This window comes from Chionomys nivalis, chromosome 5 (genome assembly GCF_950005125.1).
Source record: "Chionomys nivalis chromosome 5, mChiNiv1.1, whole genome shotgun sequence".
NCBI classification, from domain to species: Eukaryota; Metazoa; Chordata; class Mammalia; order Rodentia; family Cricetidae; genus Chionomys; species Chionomys nivalis.
This window is the reverse complement of record NC_080090.1, coordinates 29,884,336-29,899,613: the sequence shown is the minus strand read 5'-3', so window position 1 is coordinate 29,899,613 and position 15,278 is coordinate 29,884,336. Positions and strand designations below refer to the sequence as shown.

General features: G+C 42.5%; 2 protein-coding genes across 3 annotated transcripts in view; one reads left to right on the top strand and one right to left on the bottom strand.

Moving 5' to 3' along the window:
• Btd (biotinidase) overlaps positions 1–7,642 on the bottom strand; it is a 35,024-nt gene extending 27,382 nt beyond the window's left edge. The window contains exon 1 of one of the 2 annotated variants that reach the window (XM_057770746.1): positions 7,558–7,642. In XM_057770746.1, coding sequence (XP_057626729.1) covers positions 7,558–7,589 — 32 coding nt within the window. In that variant the 5' untranslated portion in view covers positions 7,590–7,642. The remainder of the gene's footprint in view (positions 1–7,557) is intronic. The other variant, XM_057770747.1, reaches the window with a different exon arrangement.
• A 101-nt stretch (positions 7,643–7,743) lies between these two features.
• The window catches only part of Hacl1 (2-hydroxyacyl-CoA lyase 1), a 35,366-nt gene continuing 27,831 nt past the window's right edge, over positions 7,744–15,278 (top strand). The window contains exons 1-4 of the mRNA XM_057770569.1: positions 7,744–7,915; positions 8,222–8,326; positions 12,857–12,897; positions 14,396–14,476. Of these exons, the coding sequence (XP_057626552.1) occupies positions 7,826–7,915; positions 8,222–8,326; positions 12,857–12,897; positions 14,396–14,476 (317 nt within the window). The 5' untranslated portion in view covers positions 7,744–7,825. The remainder of the gene's footprint in view (positions 7,916–8,221; positions 8,327–12,856; positions 12,898–14,395; positions 14,477–15,278) is intronic.

Below are 15,278 nucleotides of genomic sequence, written 5' to 3'. Positions count from 1 at the left end.
GTCACCTACACCAGGTACAATAGAGACTTAATGAGTTTGGCATAGTGGTACACATCGGTGATCCCAGCACTTGGGAAGCTGAGACAGAAGGATACCAAATTCAAAGCTAGCTTAGACTACCCAGTGAGTCCAAATAAGGTCAGAAAATCAAATAAATACAAAAGATGAAACAAACTTTTGGCACAGAAAAAGGGTTAAAAGTTTCAAAGTAGGGACCACTTATAAAATGAGATACAAGAAATAGAACATAAAGGAAAACAATTATCGCAGATAATTAGACAATTCAACATCTCAAAGGGAACTACAGGCAGATCTCTAGTTTAAGACTAGTGTGGCTCAAGTAGGGAAATTTTTTCTCAAAAAGAAAAAAAAAAGCAACTATAAACAAAGTTAAAAGACAAATAATTTGCATTCAGAACATATAGAGGATATCTATGAACCAATAAGAAAAAGATAAATAATCTAGTAAAGAAAAGGGCAAAACTTTACTTCATTCATAATCACAGTATCTTTGGAAATGAGAAGTTATTTTATGCCAATCAAGTTGGCAAAAATTATAATTTTATTTTAATGTTTTACTAGTTACGTTAAATATGCATAATGACAGGGTTATTATGAGATGTCACCTATGTACGTGATACATTTCTTTTTTTTAAGTATTAAATTTATTGTAAATTTGAAATATTTTAAATTTATATTTTAAAATGAATATAAGAACATATTCATATTTATTTAAGCATAATTAATTTGCCACTGTCTTTCCCAAAAGTTTCACAGTGCCATTATAATCACTGACAGCAGCAGTACTTTTTTTGTTGTTGTTGTTGTTTTTGTTTTTTTATTGTTTTGTTTTGAGAGAGGGTTTCTCTGTGACCCTTGCCGGCCTTAACTCACTCTGTAGACCAGGCTGGCTCCGAACCCACAGAGACTCACCCGTCTCTGTCTCCCAAGTGCTAGGACCAAAGGCATGAACCACCATAGCCCAGCTAGTTACTTGAATTGTGTGTGTGTGTGTGTGTGTGTGTGTGTGTAACAAAAGAATGACATGAAGCCAGGCAGTTGTAACACACACCTTTAATCCCAGCACTTGGGAGGCAGAGGCAGGAGAATCCCCGAGCTCGAGGCCAGCCTAGTCCAGAGTGAAATCCAGGACAGTTAGGCCTACATAGAGAAACCCTGTATTGACAAAACAAAACAAAAGGAATAAAATAAACATTTCTCAGTTCTGCAGTATTGCTACTTTGGACTTAACCACACTTGCCTAGAACTCATAATAATCTAACCGCATCTGCCTTCCTAGTGCTGGAATTAAAGGCAAAGGCCACCAGGCCCATCTGGACCAGATAATTATATGCTGTCAGGGCTACTACAGGTTATTAAACAAAACACCCAGATGCTGGCAGTGGTGGCACATGCCTTTAATCCCAGCATTCGGGAGGCAGAGCAGGCAGATGTCTGTGAGTTCAGCGTCAGCCTGGTCTATAAGAGCTAGTTCCAGAAGAGGCCCCAAAGCTACAGAGAAACTCTTGTCTCGAAAAACAAAAACAAAACAAAACACCCAGATCATAGACACTGTTGCCCATAGTGTCCCTTGATGGTGATAACCAAAAATGTCTTCAGAGATTTCTTATATTCCCTAAGATATAAAATCCCATGTGTTAAGAACTGGACTGTGGGGCTGGAGAGATGGCTCAGGAGCCGGAGAGACAGCTCAGAGGTTAAAAGCACTGACTACTACTCCAAAGGTCCTGAGTTCAATTCCCAGCAACCACATGGTGGTTCACAATCAACGTGATGCATTTCAATCATATTCTTCCTCCTTACCCTTCTTTGTTCCCTGCTATTAATCCTCTTCCTTAAAGGAATCAAGACTGGCCTTGAATTCACGATGTAGCTGAGGATGAACCTGCTCTGTCTCCCAAGTATTAGAATTATAAGTGTGCACTACCATGACAGACTAGATCGGCAAAAACAAAAACAGTAAGGTTTCAGTTGATGGAGAAAAGGGCAGTTCTCACACAATGATGGTATGAAGTTCTTAAAATGACCTTGGGGAACAATTTCTGATAAAACCGGCAATACCTCACACCAGTATTCTACAGAGACTCACATAGGCGTTAAGACATACAAAATCTTCAGAGTACACTATCCATACCCTGAGAAACTAACCTAAAAGTCTGCTACTGTTTGACTGTATTCCCTACATGGTATATTTCCCTCAACACAGCCATGCTGGAAGGTGCGGTCTAGAGGGGGGAGTCTGAGTCATTTATCCTCATGAATTATTTAGGAATGAGTTCGCCATCTCTAGTTTGGTCTTCTTTTTCTCTCTTCCTCACACATTTGCTTGCCTTCCTGCTCTGAAGATCTCACCAAAACCGCATTCTAGTAACAGACTCTTCTGAGCTGCTAGAAAAGTGGGCAGAAATAGGAGTCCTTACACAGTACTTAGCAGTGACCAGGGTTGATAATGTAGACTCCATAATCCCCAGTTGCCTAGGAAGCTAAAGCTAAGGCTTCACCAGTTCAAGGCCTTCCAGAGTGAGTTCAAGACTAGGCTAGGAGCCGGGCGATGGTGGCGCACGCCTTTAATCCCAGCACTCGGGAGGCAGAGGCAGGAGGATCTCTGTGAGTTCGAGACCAGCCTGGTCTACAGAGCTAGTTCCAGGACAGGCTCCAAAGCCACAGAGAAACCCTGTCTCGAAAAAAAAAAAAAAAAAGACTAGGCTAGGCAACTCACAGACCCTACCTCAAAATAAAAAGCAGGGGAAGGGTTCAGGGATGGAGGTGGAACAATCGCTTCCCCTGCACCACAGAACAATAGGTAATGCCTAGTGTCATGTACTCTTTTCTAACAACAGAAATGAATTAAGACCCTAAAAATGGGTCATGAAGGTATTATAATCATTAAGTTCAAAGTAATGGCTCCCTCTTTGGGATGGGAAAGGAGATCAGTCAGGGCGGGACACAGGAGGCCGGCCCACTGTGTGGCTTTCCTGAGCTAGAAGCTGGCTTGTAGATTTGTAGTAACTTCTGATCCTTTCATGGGTCTGAAAGATGCCATAAATATTAACTATAAGAAAACAATGAGTTGCTGATATGCCCCAAGAAAGGGGTTATGATGAAGAAACCAGTTTATGGTCTTAAGTCTTCCCTTATGAAAATGTCCTCAGTTCAACCCTGGGGACTTTGCAGTTCTATTCCAAGGAGAAACACTACATGCTGAGCCATTATGCCTTCATAGCACAATATCATTGCGGTGGTTATTGCTAATGTGAAACTCTTTCAAATTTACTTTAAAAAGAAAAGAAGAACAAAACAAACCCAGAATGGACAGAGCACAAGAACCACATTCTTTCTGTTTTCCTTCCATAGTGCTCCCGGCTTCAGTGCTAGGCCATGGCTGCAATAAACTGCTCGGCAAAGTTCAGGCCGGAGGCAGGAATCCAGCTTTCTCTAGGTCAGAGGATACCAGGGGAAAGTGCTTAGTGCCTTTCAACAAAACAGGGACCAGGAGCTTTTATTATTGAGTTATTACTGAGCTGTCCCTGACGGCTCCAGCGTCTAAAGTTGTCTCCCATGGGCAGTTTTGCTTCAAGCTTGTCTCTAAGCTTTGCTACTATAAAGGTGATAAATTTAATGAGAAGCAAACAGAATCAACTTAGCCTGTTACACTCGAGCAACCATTTTATCCCTTATTTGATGCCTGTTCTGTCTCTGTTGATGTTTTCTACAGCGCATTTCCTGCAGTGCAGTTTAAGGGTTGTCTGTAAAAATAGTGCTCTATATAGACTTCCTTTTCATTTTTGTTCCTGGCTTTTTACTTGCAGGTGGCATAGCTGTGTGCTCTTAACTACTCAGAAGACTGAGCCAAGAAGACCCAAAGTTCAAGGCCTACCTAGACAACTTAGTGAAACCCTGTATTAACGTAAAAAAGTGAAAACAGGCTGGGCGGTGGTGGTGCAAGCCTTTAATCCCGGAGGCAGAAGCAGGCGGATCTCTGTGAGTTCAAGGCCAGCCTGGTCTACAAGAGCTAGTTCCAGGACAGGCACCAAAGCTACAGAGAAATCTTGTCTTGAAAAAAACCAAAAAAAAAAAAAAAAAAAAAAAGTAAAAACAGGGCTTACTGGTACAAAGACCTCAGAGTAAGTCTGAACATTATTAACCCAACTACCCAGCTTCTTCTATTGCTTGAACGCTGCCCTATATTCTCAGTCACAGGGGGAACAGTTGGTTAAAAATTAAGCTCTCCGTTGTGTTAAGATAGCCACAGACTTGTGTAAGCAAGTGTCCACAAACCCCGTTAAGTTTGTACAAATACCTTGTTATCACAAATTGTACTACTAATTATAAAACGTTATCACAAGTTGTAAATTCCCAGAATGTACCCAAATTGTCACCCAGAACTTAACTTCAAATTGTAAAGATTCTTTTTCTTATATCACCCCGACCCTGCCCCCAACTTTCAGCTTTTGCTTCAAAAAGGACCAACTCCCCCTGCTCAGGGTCACCACGCAGATCCCCCTGCTTGTGGCCCTAACTAGTTAGAAGTTCTGGTACCCGGGGGATGGAGTAAAGCTGCTTCTGCTCTTTAACATCCGTGCGATTCCCAGGCCCAGCAGGTGTAGGAGCTGCCTAGCAAGCACAAGGCTCTGGGTTCAAACCCCATACCAGAAAAGCAGAAGATATGGACTCAGTTTCCGTTTTGATTGTCAGTCACTTTGATTTTTCAGCCCTTCTATAATATGTCACAAATTTCCTAGTTAGCATCGATCGTCAACCTGAAACAGCCTGGAGTCAACTGAGCAATGTGTCTGCATAAAGTATCCGCCAGTCTGCGGGCACATCTGTGAGGGACGAATCAAGATGGACATTAATCAAGGCAGGAGGGCCCAGCTCATAGGGCAGGTGGTCCAGGGCTACATGAAAAAGCTCAGTAAGCACCAGGCAGGGAGTAAGCCACAGAGTGAACCAGCGAGTAGGTTACTCCATGGTCCCTGCCTTGAGTTCTGCCCCGACAACCTTCTCTCAGAGGAATGGAATATGACCCCTTCTCCCTAAATGTGCTTTTGATCAGGTGTTTGTCATGACAACAAAATGAAGGTGGGCTAACAAATAATCCTAATTCCTTCTTTGTTTGGTAACTAAGCACCACTTTTTGGTAAGGCATGACCCATTTGTCCCAGGTTCAGCTAGGGCTGCGTTTAAAAATGAGCACAAGGATTCCTAGTGTTCGTATGAACCGACAGAGATAACATCACAATCTGGGGCCGTGGAATCACTGCCTATAGAAGTTGCCTTCTTCTGAAAGTTAATATTCCTGGGCATAATACTGCGACTTTCTTTTTAATCACTCATTTTTGGGCCAGGGACACTCTAGCCCAGGCTGGCCTTCAGCTTGGGATCCTCCTGCCTTAGCCTCCTGAGTACAGGTACTGGAGGCATGCCTCACCACACCCTACCTACAGCTCTCCCTGCTTCTCCCAGCTACCTAGATATTATCTTCACCCACTTGGAGAAAAGCTGTCAAGTCACTCCTCATAATCTCAAATCTAGATCATTAAAATAATCACTATTTAGATTCTGACGATTGGCTCTGCCCTTTGGAAAGTTTGTTACCAACACTGCCTTTTCTTCTTCTTCTTCTTATTATTATTATTTTATTTCATGTGTACGGGTGTTTTGCCTGCATGCATGTTGTGTTCTATGTGTGTGCTTGGTTTCCTCAGAGGCCAGAAGAGGCCATCTGTTTCCCTGAAACTGGACTTATAGAGGGTTGTGAGACACCATGTGGATGCTGAAAATCAAACTCAGGCCATGTGGAGTGTTGCCACTGCTCTTAACCACTAACCAATCTCTCCAACCCCCTAGCCTTCTGTTTTTAAGAAAGTTAAAATTTAGAGCTGGTGATACAGCTCAGAGGTAGAGTGCTTGCCTGATATGCACAAGGCCCTAAGTTCAATCCCTAGCACATTTTTAAAAGATTTTATTCTTTTAGCAGGGCAGTGGTGCCTTCAAGCCCAGCACTTGGGAGGCAGAGACAGGTGGATCTCTGAGTTCGAGGCCAGCCTGGTCTACAAAGCAAGTTCCAGGAGAGTCAAAGCTATAGATAAAACCTATCTAGAAAAAAACAAAAACAAAACAAAAAGCTTATTCTTCCTTTGAGCAACAAGTAAATTTAAAAACAATGCCAAGGAGCTGGAGAGATGGCTCAGTGATTAAGATCACTGGCTGCTCTTTCACAGGACCCGGGTTCAATTCCCAGCACTTACATGGCAGCTCACAACTGTCTGTGATTCCAGTTCCAGGGGATCTGACACCTTCACACCAAAGCACACAAAATAAAGTTAAATAAATTATTTTTAAAATGCCAATTTTCTTCCTTTCCTTTTTCTTCCTTCCTCTTTCTTTATTTTTGTTTGTCATTTCAGACAGGGATCTCTCTACATAGCCCTGATGTCCTGGAACACACCAGGTAGAGTAGCTAGGCTCTCATTCACAGAAATCCACAGGTCTCTGCATCCCAAGTGCTGGGCTTTAAAGGCACACACCACCACGTCTGACTCAACCAGGGCAAAATTCAACAAACAAAACCTCAAGCACACTGCCAACACGATTAATGTGTGCAATGATTAATGTGTGCAATGCCTGCACAGAGTGCTTTGTGTAAATTACAGATCCTGGGGTTACAATGGTGCAGTGGGATGCAACAGGAGTGACTCTTGGCCTTCCAGTCAGTGTTCACATCGCTTCTGCTCAATCACTACAGGCGACAAGGGAAGCGTGAAACGCTGTACCGTGGACTGCAGGTGAAGACAGGAACCAGCTCAATGGTTTTTCACTTGGCTAAATGGCAAAATATGGTCAGTTGGAGACTAATTCTTTTATATAAAAAAAAAAACAATATGAATTAGTGATTTGTTCTAATCAGAGAGTTAAGTGTGCACTTCATACAGAGTTCTGGTAGTGATTGTCTTGAAAAAGGAATCCATTGGCTGTATAGACAGCAGGCTTCGCCTTGAACCCGTAAGTCGAGAGCAACCAACATTATTAACTTAGTGATACTCCACAGGAACAAAAATAAATAAATAAAAACCAGGCAGAGGGCACGGGCAGCTGCGGTGTGAAGAATGTTCTGGACAAGTTTATCTTTCCACAAACAAGCTGGGTGTCATCTATGATAAAAAGTAGACCTTTGAGCACAGACTTAAGTAACGTGCACATTCTGTGGCGTGCAAAACCACAAAGTTATGAAATCGGAGGGTGCCGAAGCATGACAGCACGACCCATGGGTCATTTTCCTCAACTTTCCACTCTCTCCAAGCTAGCCGCGTCCCAGCAGCCTCCGCACGGCTCGCCCCCAAAAGCAAGAAGCCCCGGCGGGGGCGGGGGAGGGGGGGGATGGGCGCCGGAGCCACGCCCCCTCCCCACGTGATCGGCTTCAACCTTCACCCTCGAGGTGCGCACGTGTTACCCGCCTGCGCGGTACTGAGCCCCGTCGCTGCCCCCGTGGAGACGGAAACCATGGCGGGCCAACTCGGAGGTTGGGTTTCTTACCTGCTCGGCATAGGCCGCGGTCTCCGGTTCATCCCGCCCCCGCTGATGGCGGAACCGGGCAAAGGCTGAACGGAGAATGGGCGTGCTCATGTTATCGCCTCACAGAGGACTGACTCCTAGTCCCGCCCCTTCTCTTAGCTAAAAGCGGTTGGCTGTCCTCCTGTCGGTCAGAAGCGGTGTCACCAATAGCGTGCGGCCAACTCTGAAGCTTGTCTGGCTTGTGAGGCTGTGGGCCGCCAGAGTGCCGTGAAGTAACTTTAGGTGGAAGATGCCGGGAAGTAACTCGGGAGAGGATAGCGATAGAAGCGAGGAGCAGGTGTCTGGTGCGAAAGTCATCGCCCAGGCCCTGAAAACGCAAGTACGGTGGATCGTCAGGGAGAGGAGAGAGGGAGGGAGGGAGAGGGAGAGAGGGAGGAAGGAAAGGAGAGAGGAGAGAGAGAGAGGAGAGAGAGGAGAGAGAGAGAGAGAGAGAGAGAGAGAGAGAGAGAGAGAGAGAGAGAGAGAGAGAGAGAGAGAGAGAGAGAGAGAGAGAGAGACCACGCGTTGTCATAGAGACGGAGGAGGGTGGGGCGGGTGGGGTCCTGTTGGCCTTTCTGTTGGACAAGAAGACTGGGTCACCTGGTGATCTGCGTTTATTCCTCTGTCTCCCCCCCCCCCCCCCCAGAATGTGGAATATATGTTCGGAGTCGTAGGCATCCCCGTAACCGAAATCGCCCTTGCTGCACAGGAATTGGGCATCAGGTACATCGGGATGAGGAATGAGCAAGCGGTGAGTGTGGACATGGCCGAATGGCAATTATTCGCTGCACACGGCGTCCCATCACCTCTAAAGCATTGCACATACCACACTGTTCCTACTTGACAGGAAAGTGCTATGCAGAGAGAGTAAGTCAAACTTGCCCAATGTGAGTCATTTGGTGGTGGCATTGGCACTCAGATGTTCTGAGTTTGGGTCTGTGCTCAGGTGTCAGAACTGGAAAGGATGGTCCGTTGCCACTATCAGGCTGTAAGTTCTAGCTATGTTGCTTCATCGCTGCATATGTGTATTGTCAGTATCTGGTGTGATTTCTATACATGACAAGGGCTCAGAGAGCATCTCTAGGATGGATGATTGAAGGCTAGGACTCATGCTGCATAGCAGGCGTGGGGTAAGCTGAAAGACCTTAGTGACAGTAAAGCTCTTACTGGAACCCGGGTTTAATCTGGAAGCGGGAAAAGCAAAGTAGACATTTTGTGATCCCACTTACGTTGTTTCCTCTGGCTGCCCAGTCTTACCCTCTCTCAGCAACACTGGCAAGAATCTGGTATGGATGGAGTGGCTGAATGGTGCTTACTACCAAGACTGATGACCCGAGTTCAGTGGCCAGGACCTACATGGAAGAAGGAAGGAGATAATTGATTCATGTTGTTGTCTGAGCACACACACACACACACATAATTTAAAGGATCAAGAATTGGGGCTAGAGAGATAGCTCAAGTCAACAGTACTTGTTTCTTCTTTAGAGACCAGGGTTTGGTTTCTGGCACCCACATGGTAGCTCACAACCACCTATAACTCCAGTTCTAGAGGATCTGATGGTTTCTTCTGGCCTCCATGGGTCACACACACACACTAAATGTTAGAAAAGAGTAAGAATCTATTTTGTAACATTGTCAGCCCTGCTGAGGCAGAGTCCTGTTTTCTCTTCCACTGTTGCCCTTTGACCTACCTTCTTGCCCCCTCTTGCCTCATTTTCTCTGCCTTCAAATGTGAGCTCCAGTGCAGCAGGCGTTAGGGATCATTTTCCTATCTCCATGGTGCTGGTTTGATTGAGGCGTTTGTATAATATAGATAACTACTACATTATTTACTAATTGAAAAATGTTTATCAACAAGGTTTGGAATTTATAGGGAGTGTTTTTAGTCTGAAAACTGGTAGATATTGAATTTGGGTTGCTTATTCTTTTGCCCCCCCCCACTTTCTTCAGTGCTAGGAATTGAACCTAGGACCTTGTGCATACTAAACAAGCACCCTGCCACTGAGCTATGTGCACTTACCTTCCCATTTTCTTACTTGGGACAACTTTCTATTCTTTTACCTGCGTGAGAAAGTATAGCTGCTGATCTACATTTTACTGTTTTTCTAGGGGAAGTATGTTTGCCACTGCTTTCTTTTTCTTGCATTAGACATGTGCTGAGTATGTACTATATGCTTGGTAGGTGTTGCATAGGCAGTGAGGGATATAAAGAAGAAATGAGGTTTACTTTTCAACTACAAGTTGATCAGCTGGGAAAAGTGGGGGCATGACAAAAAAAAAAGGTAATCTAGAATAATGGTCCTCACTAAAGGAATCCATGAAGAGACAGTAGCTGCAGAGTATGTGGCTGGTTCTCTGATAGGACAGGGAAGATTGCTCATGGAAGTAATGTTTGTTGCATGCTGCATCAGTATAGCTTAAAGGCATGGCAGGCCGTAAGAGTGGACAGGTAGACCAAAGGATGCTTATGGAAAGTCTGTGGCTCACAACTGTAATCTCTATCTACTCGAGTGAAACAAAATCACAGATTTGGAGCCAACCCAGTCAACTGAGATTTGGACAGCTTGTTTTATCTTTCAGTGGTAGAGTGCTTGCCTAATATGCCTGGTGCTCTGGATTTCCCTAGTGCAACAACAAAAGAATTAAACAGAGAGACAAATACAGTCTTCCGAGAAAGCATCCCACAGAAGATAATGCCAGAGCTATTTTGAGGAAAGAGTAGGCATGACCTATTAGGAAGGAGGTGAGTGCTAGGTTAGGGACTCAGACTATAAATGATAATTCTACCGACTGAGGTTGAGAATAGACAGAGGAGGAACAATCTAGAAGGGAAGATGGTGGGTTTAATGAAAGGAATCTGCAAGAGGGCTCAGGATTCAAGAGCATGTTTGTGCTAAAGAGAAAGATATACCTGGGTACTGCTTGACTATCATTCATCAGCTCCTTAGAGTAGTTGAGACATTGACCATGTGGCCAGAAAGCGGACAGATTGTCAGGAAGCTGATTCTCAGTGCTTTACATGTCTGAGAGCCCTGATTCATCCTCCTAACAGTGCTGTGAACTGCATTCATCTTATAGATGAAGAAGTAAGTGTGCCGAGAAACTTGTCAAAATCAACAGTAGAATAGAGGGGAACTGGGGTCAGAATCAGAACACTTGGACTCCAGACTTTGCTGACCTAAAAACTATGTTTACTGGCCTGCATTGGTGGTGCACACCTGTAATCCCAGTGGTGCACACCTGTAATTCCAGCACTTGGGAGGTGGAAGCTGGCAGATCTCTGTGGGTTCAAGGTCAGCATGTTCTACAAAACTAATTCCAGGACAGCCAGGGCTACACAGAGAAATCCTGTCTTGAAGAACCAAAGAAAAAAAGAGATAAGTAACACTATAATGTCCTAGACAAAGAATAATTTTAAAATGCACTTAGCATTTTTCGTGGGCATCTTGTATTTGATTTAACTTTGTATTCCCTATCTTCCTTATATACTGGATGAAGCACAGTTGAGTGAAAAGTGGCCAAGCGTAGTAACTCCTAGCTGGTTCCTGGAGCTCACGGGTTTGTGGGGCTTACCTTGCATTCAAGGCCAGCCTGGAGTACAGTGGGATCATGTCTCAAAACAAACAGATAGAAAACCATGTTGGCCTTAAAGAAAATTGCAGCAGATTGCTTGCTAAGAATTGAAAACATACAATAAATAATGTGTAACAACCATGTGGAAGCAAACTCAGTAACAGAAGGATAAGTGAAAAATCACATTTAAAATGAAGCAACACAGGACTGGAGAGATGGCTCAGTGGTTAAGAGCACTGGCTGCTCTTCCACAGGACCCAGGTTCAATTCCCAGCACCCACATGACAACTCACAACTATTTGTAACTCTAGTTCCAGGGATCTGACACCTTCACACAAATGCACATAAAATAAAGTTAAATAAATTAAAAAGAAAAAAAAAAGAAACAACACACTCACTGCCTCATATACCTATCTGAAAACTTCAAGCAAACTGATTAGGAATAAAAGGGAAAACACAGATCACCAGTGTGAGGGATAGAAATACAGACCTTGCTACAAACCCTAATTTAAAAATGAGTTGAAGAAATCACAGTAGCAAATAGAAAATATTTTAATCAATTTGAAAAGATGAACATCAAATATAATTCATAATATGTAGCTAAGATATTTTAGCCTAAGTAGTTGAGGTGAATCTGTTAGTAAAGTTTAAAAGCAGTGCTGTCCACTTATTTCTCAAGACACTAGGAAAGGAAAATCAGATCTAACTCAAGGGAAGAAGTTAAGTAATTGATGCATAAGCAGAGACTAGTGAAGTAGGAAACAATACAGAAAAACTAAAACCTTAAAAATGCCAGGACTTGGAAGGCTAATCACCATGGACTACACAACAAATTCAAAGCTAGCCTGAGGTAATGAGACCAGACTCTGAACAAATCAACTAACCCTTCATAAGTGGAGTGACAGACATAAATGACTGATAAGATTCTAAAGATGATAATATGAATAACAAATAGTAGTGAAACGTTCCTTGAAAAAATAAAATTTAGATACTTAGGTACTTAAGCCATTCCTTAAAATGTATGGTTATCACATCTCATAAAAACGAGTAGTGTTCCAGTTCTCCCTTTCCTTTACTATGTAAACTCTCATCTATTTTTGTTTCATTGTGTTTTTGAGACAGAGTTTCTCTGTGTGGCCCTCACTGTCCTGGAATGCACTCTGTAGAACAGGCTGGCCTCAAACTCAGAGATCTGCCTGTCTTTATCTCCTGAGTGCTGGGATTAAAGGCATGCACCATCATGACCAGCTCAGATCTGCTCTGTAATAACCCTTTTGTATGCTGTGAATATATGTTGCTCTCACTGGTTGATAATAAAAGCTACTTTGGCCTATAGCATGGCAGAATATAGCTAGGTGGGGAAGCCAAATTGAATATAGGGAGAGAGAGCTGAGTCAGGAGAGATGCTGCCCAAGAAACAAAATGCCAGCATACCTGTAAAAGCCACGGTAACGTTTCAATATATAGATTAATAGAAATGGGTTAATTTAATTGTAAGAACTAGTTAGTAATTAAGCCTGAGCTATTCAGTCAAACATTTTGCAGTTAATATTAAGCCTCTGAGTGATTATTTAAAAGAAGATGTGGGCTGGGTTGGGACAGAGCTACCTCTGTTTGCACAAATTCTCATCCTTTAGTAATTAGATTTTCTTGTGTATATACCAGAGTCCTCTATATCTCATTCAGTCTTGCTGCTCTTTCTTTGTAGGCTTGTTATGCTGCCTCTGCGGTTGGATACCTAACGGGCAGGTAACTAAAGTCCACTTCATTAGAATACACCAAAAGTTTGGGGTAGAAATATACATGTCAACTCACAACTTAGTTGGATTGAAAAGATTGTAGAAGGTAGTATTAGTAAGAAGTAACCCTTAACTTCCTTAGTCCACTTCATATAAAAGGCTTGGTTCCAAATGAGGTTGCTAGAGCACATTCCTGTCTTCTTGTGTTAGATAATTACTCAGCCCTCGCTTTTTACTAAAAAGTAATACTTGTTAAAAATAACCATTTTAGGAAATGTAGAAAATGTAAAAGGAAGAAAAACTAAAATGACTGTAATCCCACAACCGCTAAGGTTTTTTCATATATTTTACTTTTTTTCTACATTCACATATTTTTTAAGGTGGAATTTGGGCCTTTGATAAAATTTGTACCATACTTTTTATGGCACTATATATGCCACTTATATATAAGCATTAGTAAGATTTTTTTATTCTAAAAGTGAAGTTAGTAATTACATTCTAGAAATATAAACAAGCAAGAACTCACAGTCCTTCTCTTTAATGGGAACCTTCTGAATTTGAGCCTGAGGAAAACCAGGCTGCCTGAAACAGCCCCTGAACTATTCTATGGCTTTATCTGTGTTTTTGTTGACCCTGGAAAGCATTTAAATTACAGTCCTTGATGCTTTAATTGATTATGGGATGATGATTATTTTTACAAACTGAAAGTTTAGTTTGGAATTTTTATTTTGAACACTTTAGAGTTATACTGTCTAGTATTGTAGCATTAGCAATGTTTAGCTATTCCATGTAATTAAAAATAACCAAGATGCTAAGTAGAACTGCTTTTTCGTAGCGGCCACACTGAAAGTGTTCAGTGACTGTGTGGGGTCCATGACCTGTCGAATTGCACAGGGAGGGAGGATGTCTACGTCTGTAGGGCATGCTGGGGGTGGTACTGCTCTGGATACTAGAACTGTTGTTAGTGTTCCTTTAAGTCTGAAAGATTGGGAAATGTAAAGGCTTCACTGCTGAGTGGCTTAGGCTCAGGAGCTGTGTCAGCAGAAAGCATTCAGAAAGATGGAGAGGAAAACCATGCATCTAGAATCACCGCCTCACGGAGATTGAGTATATTATATTTATTTGTTAGAAAATGAAAAAAATCCATATAAAATATATGTGGCTGTCAAAAATTTGCTTCTGTAATCAGTGAACTTGTTCTAACCCAAAATGATTGGAGCAAAATGCGAAAGATTAGTAAAATACAATGTGACGGTAATAATGACCATTATATCTTAAAAGAAACTTGATGTTACTCATTTTTAATTAAGATGTTCTAATAATTGTTTACCAATTATAGTAAAGACTACATGTCTTTCCTCTGGCCACCAAGAAGTTTCCATGGAAACCCTAACATAATACGAACTGGTAGTTGGTGTGTTCGAAGCTGAGATAGCAGTCTGGCATCCGCATTCTTTTTTTTTCTGTTGTTAGGTTTCACGCTGTTGATAACTCTGCTTTACTTGTAGGCCAGGAGTGTGCCTTGTGGTTTCTGGCCCAGGTCTCATCCACGCCTTGGGTGGCATGGCAAATGCGAACATGAACTGCTGGTAATTAAATCATTCTTGCTCAAAACTTTTTAAATGTGTCTTTGTGTGTTTTGGAAAAGTAGAACTGATCTACAGTGGAAAGACTTGGGGAAAACAAAAGTCCACCCTGCTATGCTTGGAAACAGAGTAGAAGGTCATGAATCGGGAAATGACTGGAGATGGGGAAGATGGGGGTCAAAGGGTGCCTGCCGGCCACGCCTGAGGTTCAATGTGCAGCACGAGGACAAGAGTTAATAATATTGTACTGAATGCTGGAAATTTGCTACAGATGTAAATTGGGGTACTTCTGTGATATATGAAAAGGTAACTGTGACATTGTGATTGTTGATTTGCTTGACTATAGCATCAGTTCATTGTAGGTATCAAAACAACATTGTAGCCTTTATTATATGCAATGCTAGGAAGAACATATTAAGTCCATCACTAAGAAGGAAACACTGAACATTTTAGAGTTTCATTCTCTGTATGTATTCATGTTTATGGATGTGAGCATGCTTGTAGTTCTAAATAAAGAACTACTTTTAAAATGCGTTGAATATTGAACCTAGACCCTCACTATGTTATATAGGCTTGGCTAGTCTGGAATAATCATAATCACAATAATACTGTCCTGGAACTCACTCTGTAGACCAGGCTTGGCCTCGAACTCACAGAGATCCACCTGCCTCCTGAGTACTGGGACTAAAGGCGTTTGACACTACACCAGCTAAGCTGTGTGTGTGTGTGTGTGTGTGTGTCTGTGTGTGTGTGTGTAATAAAATCTTATTAAGTTAGCCTAGGAGGCTTTGAACACACATGCCCC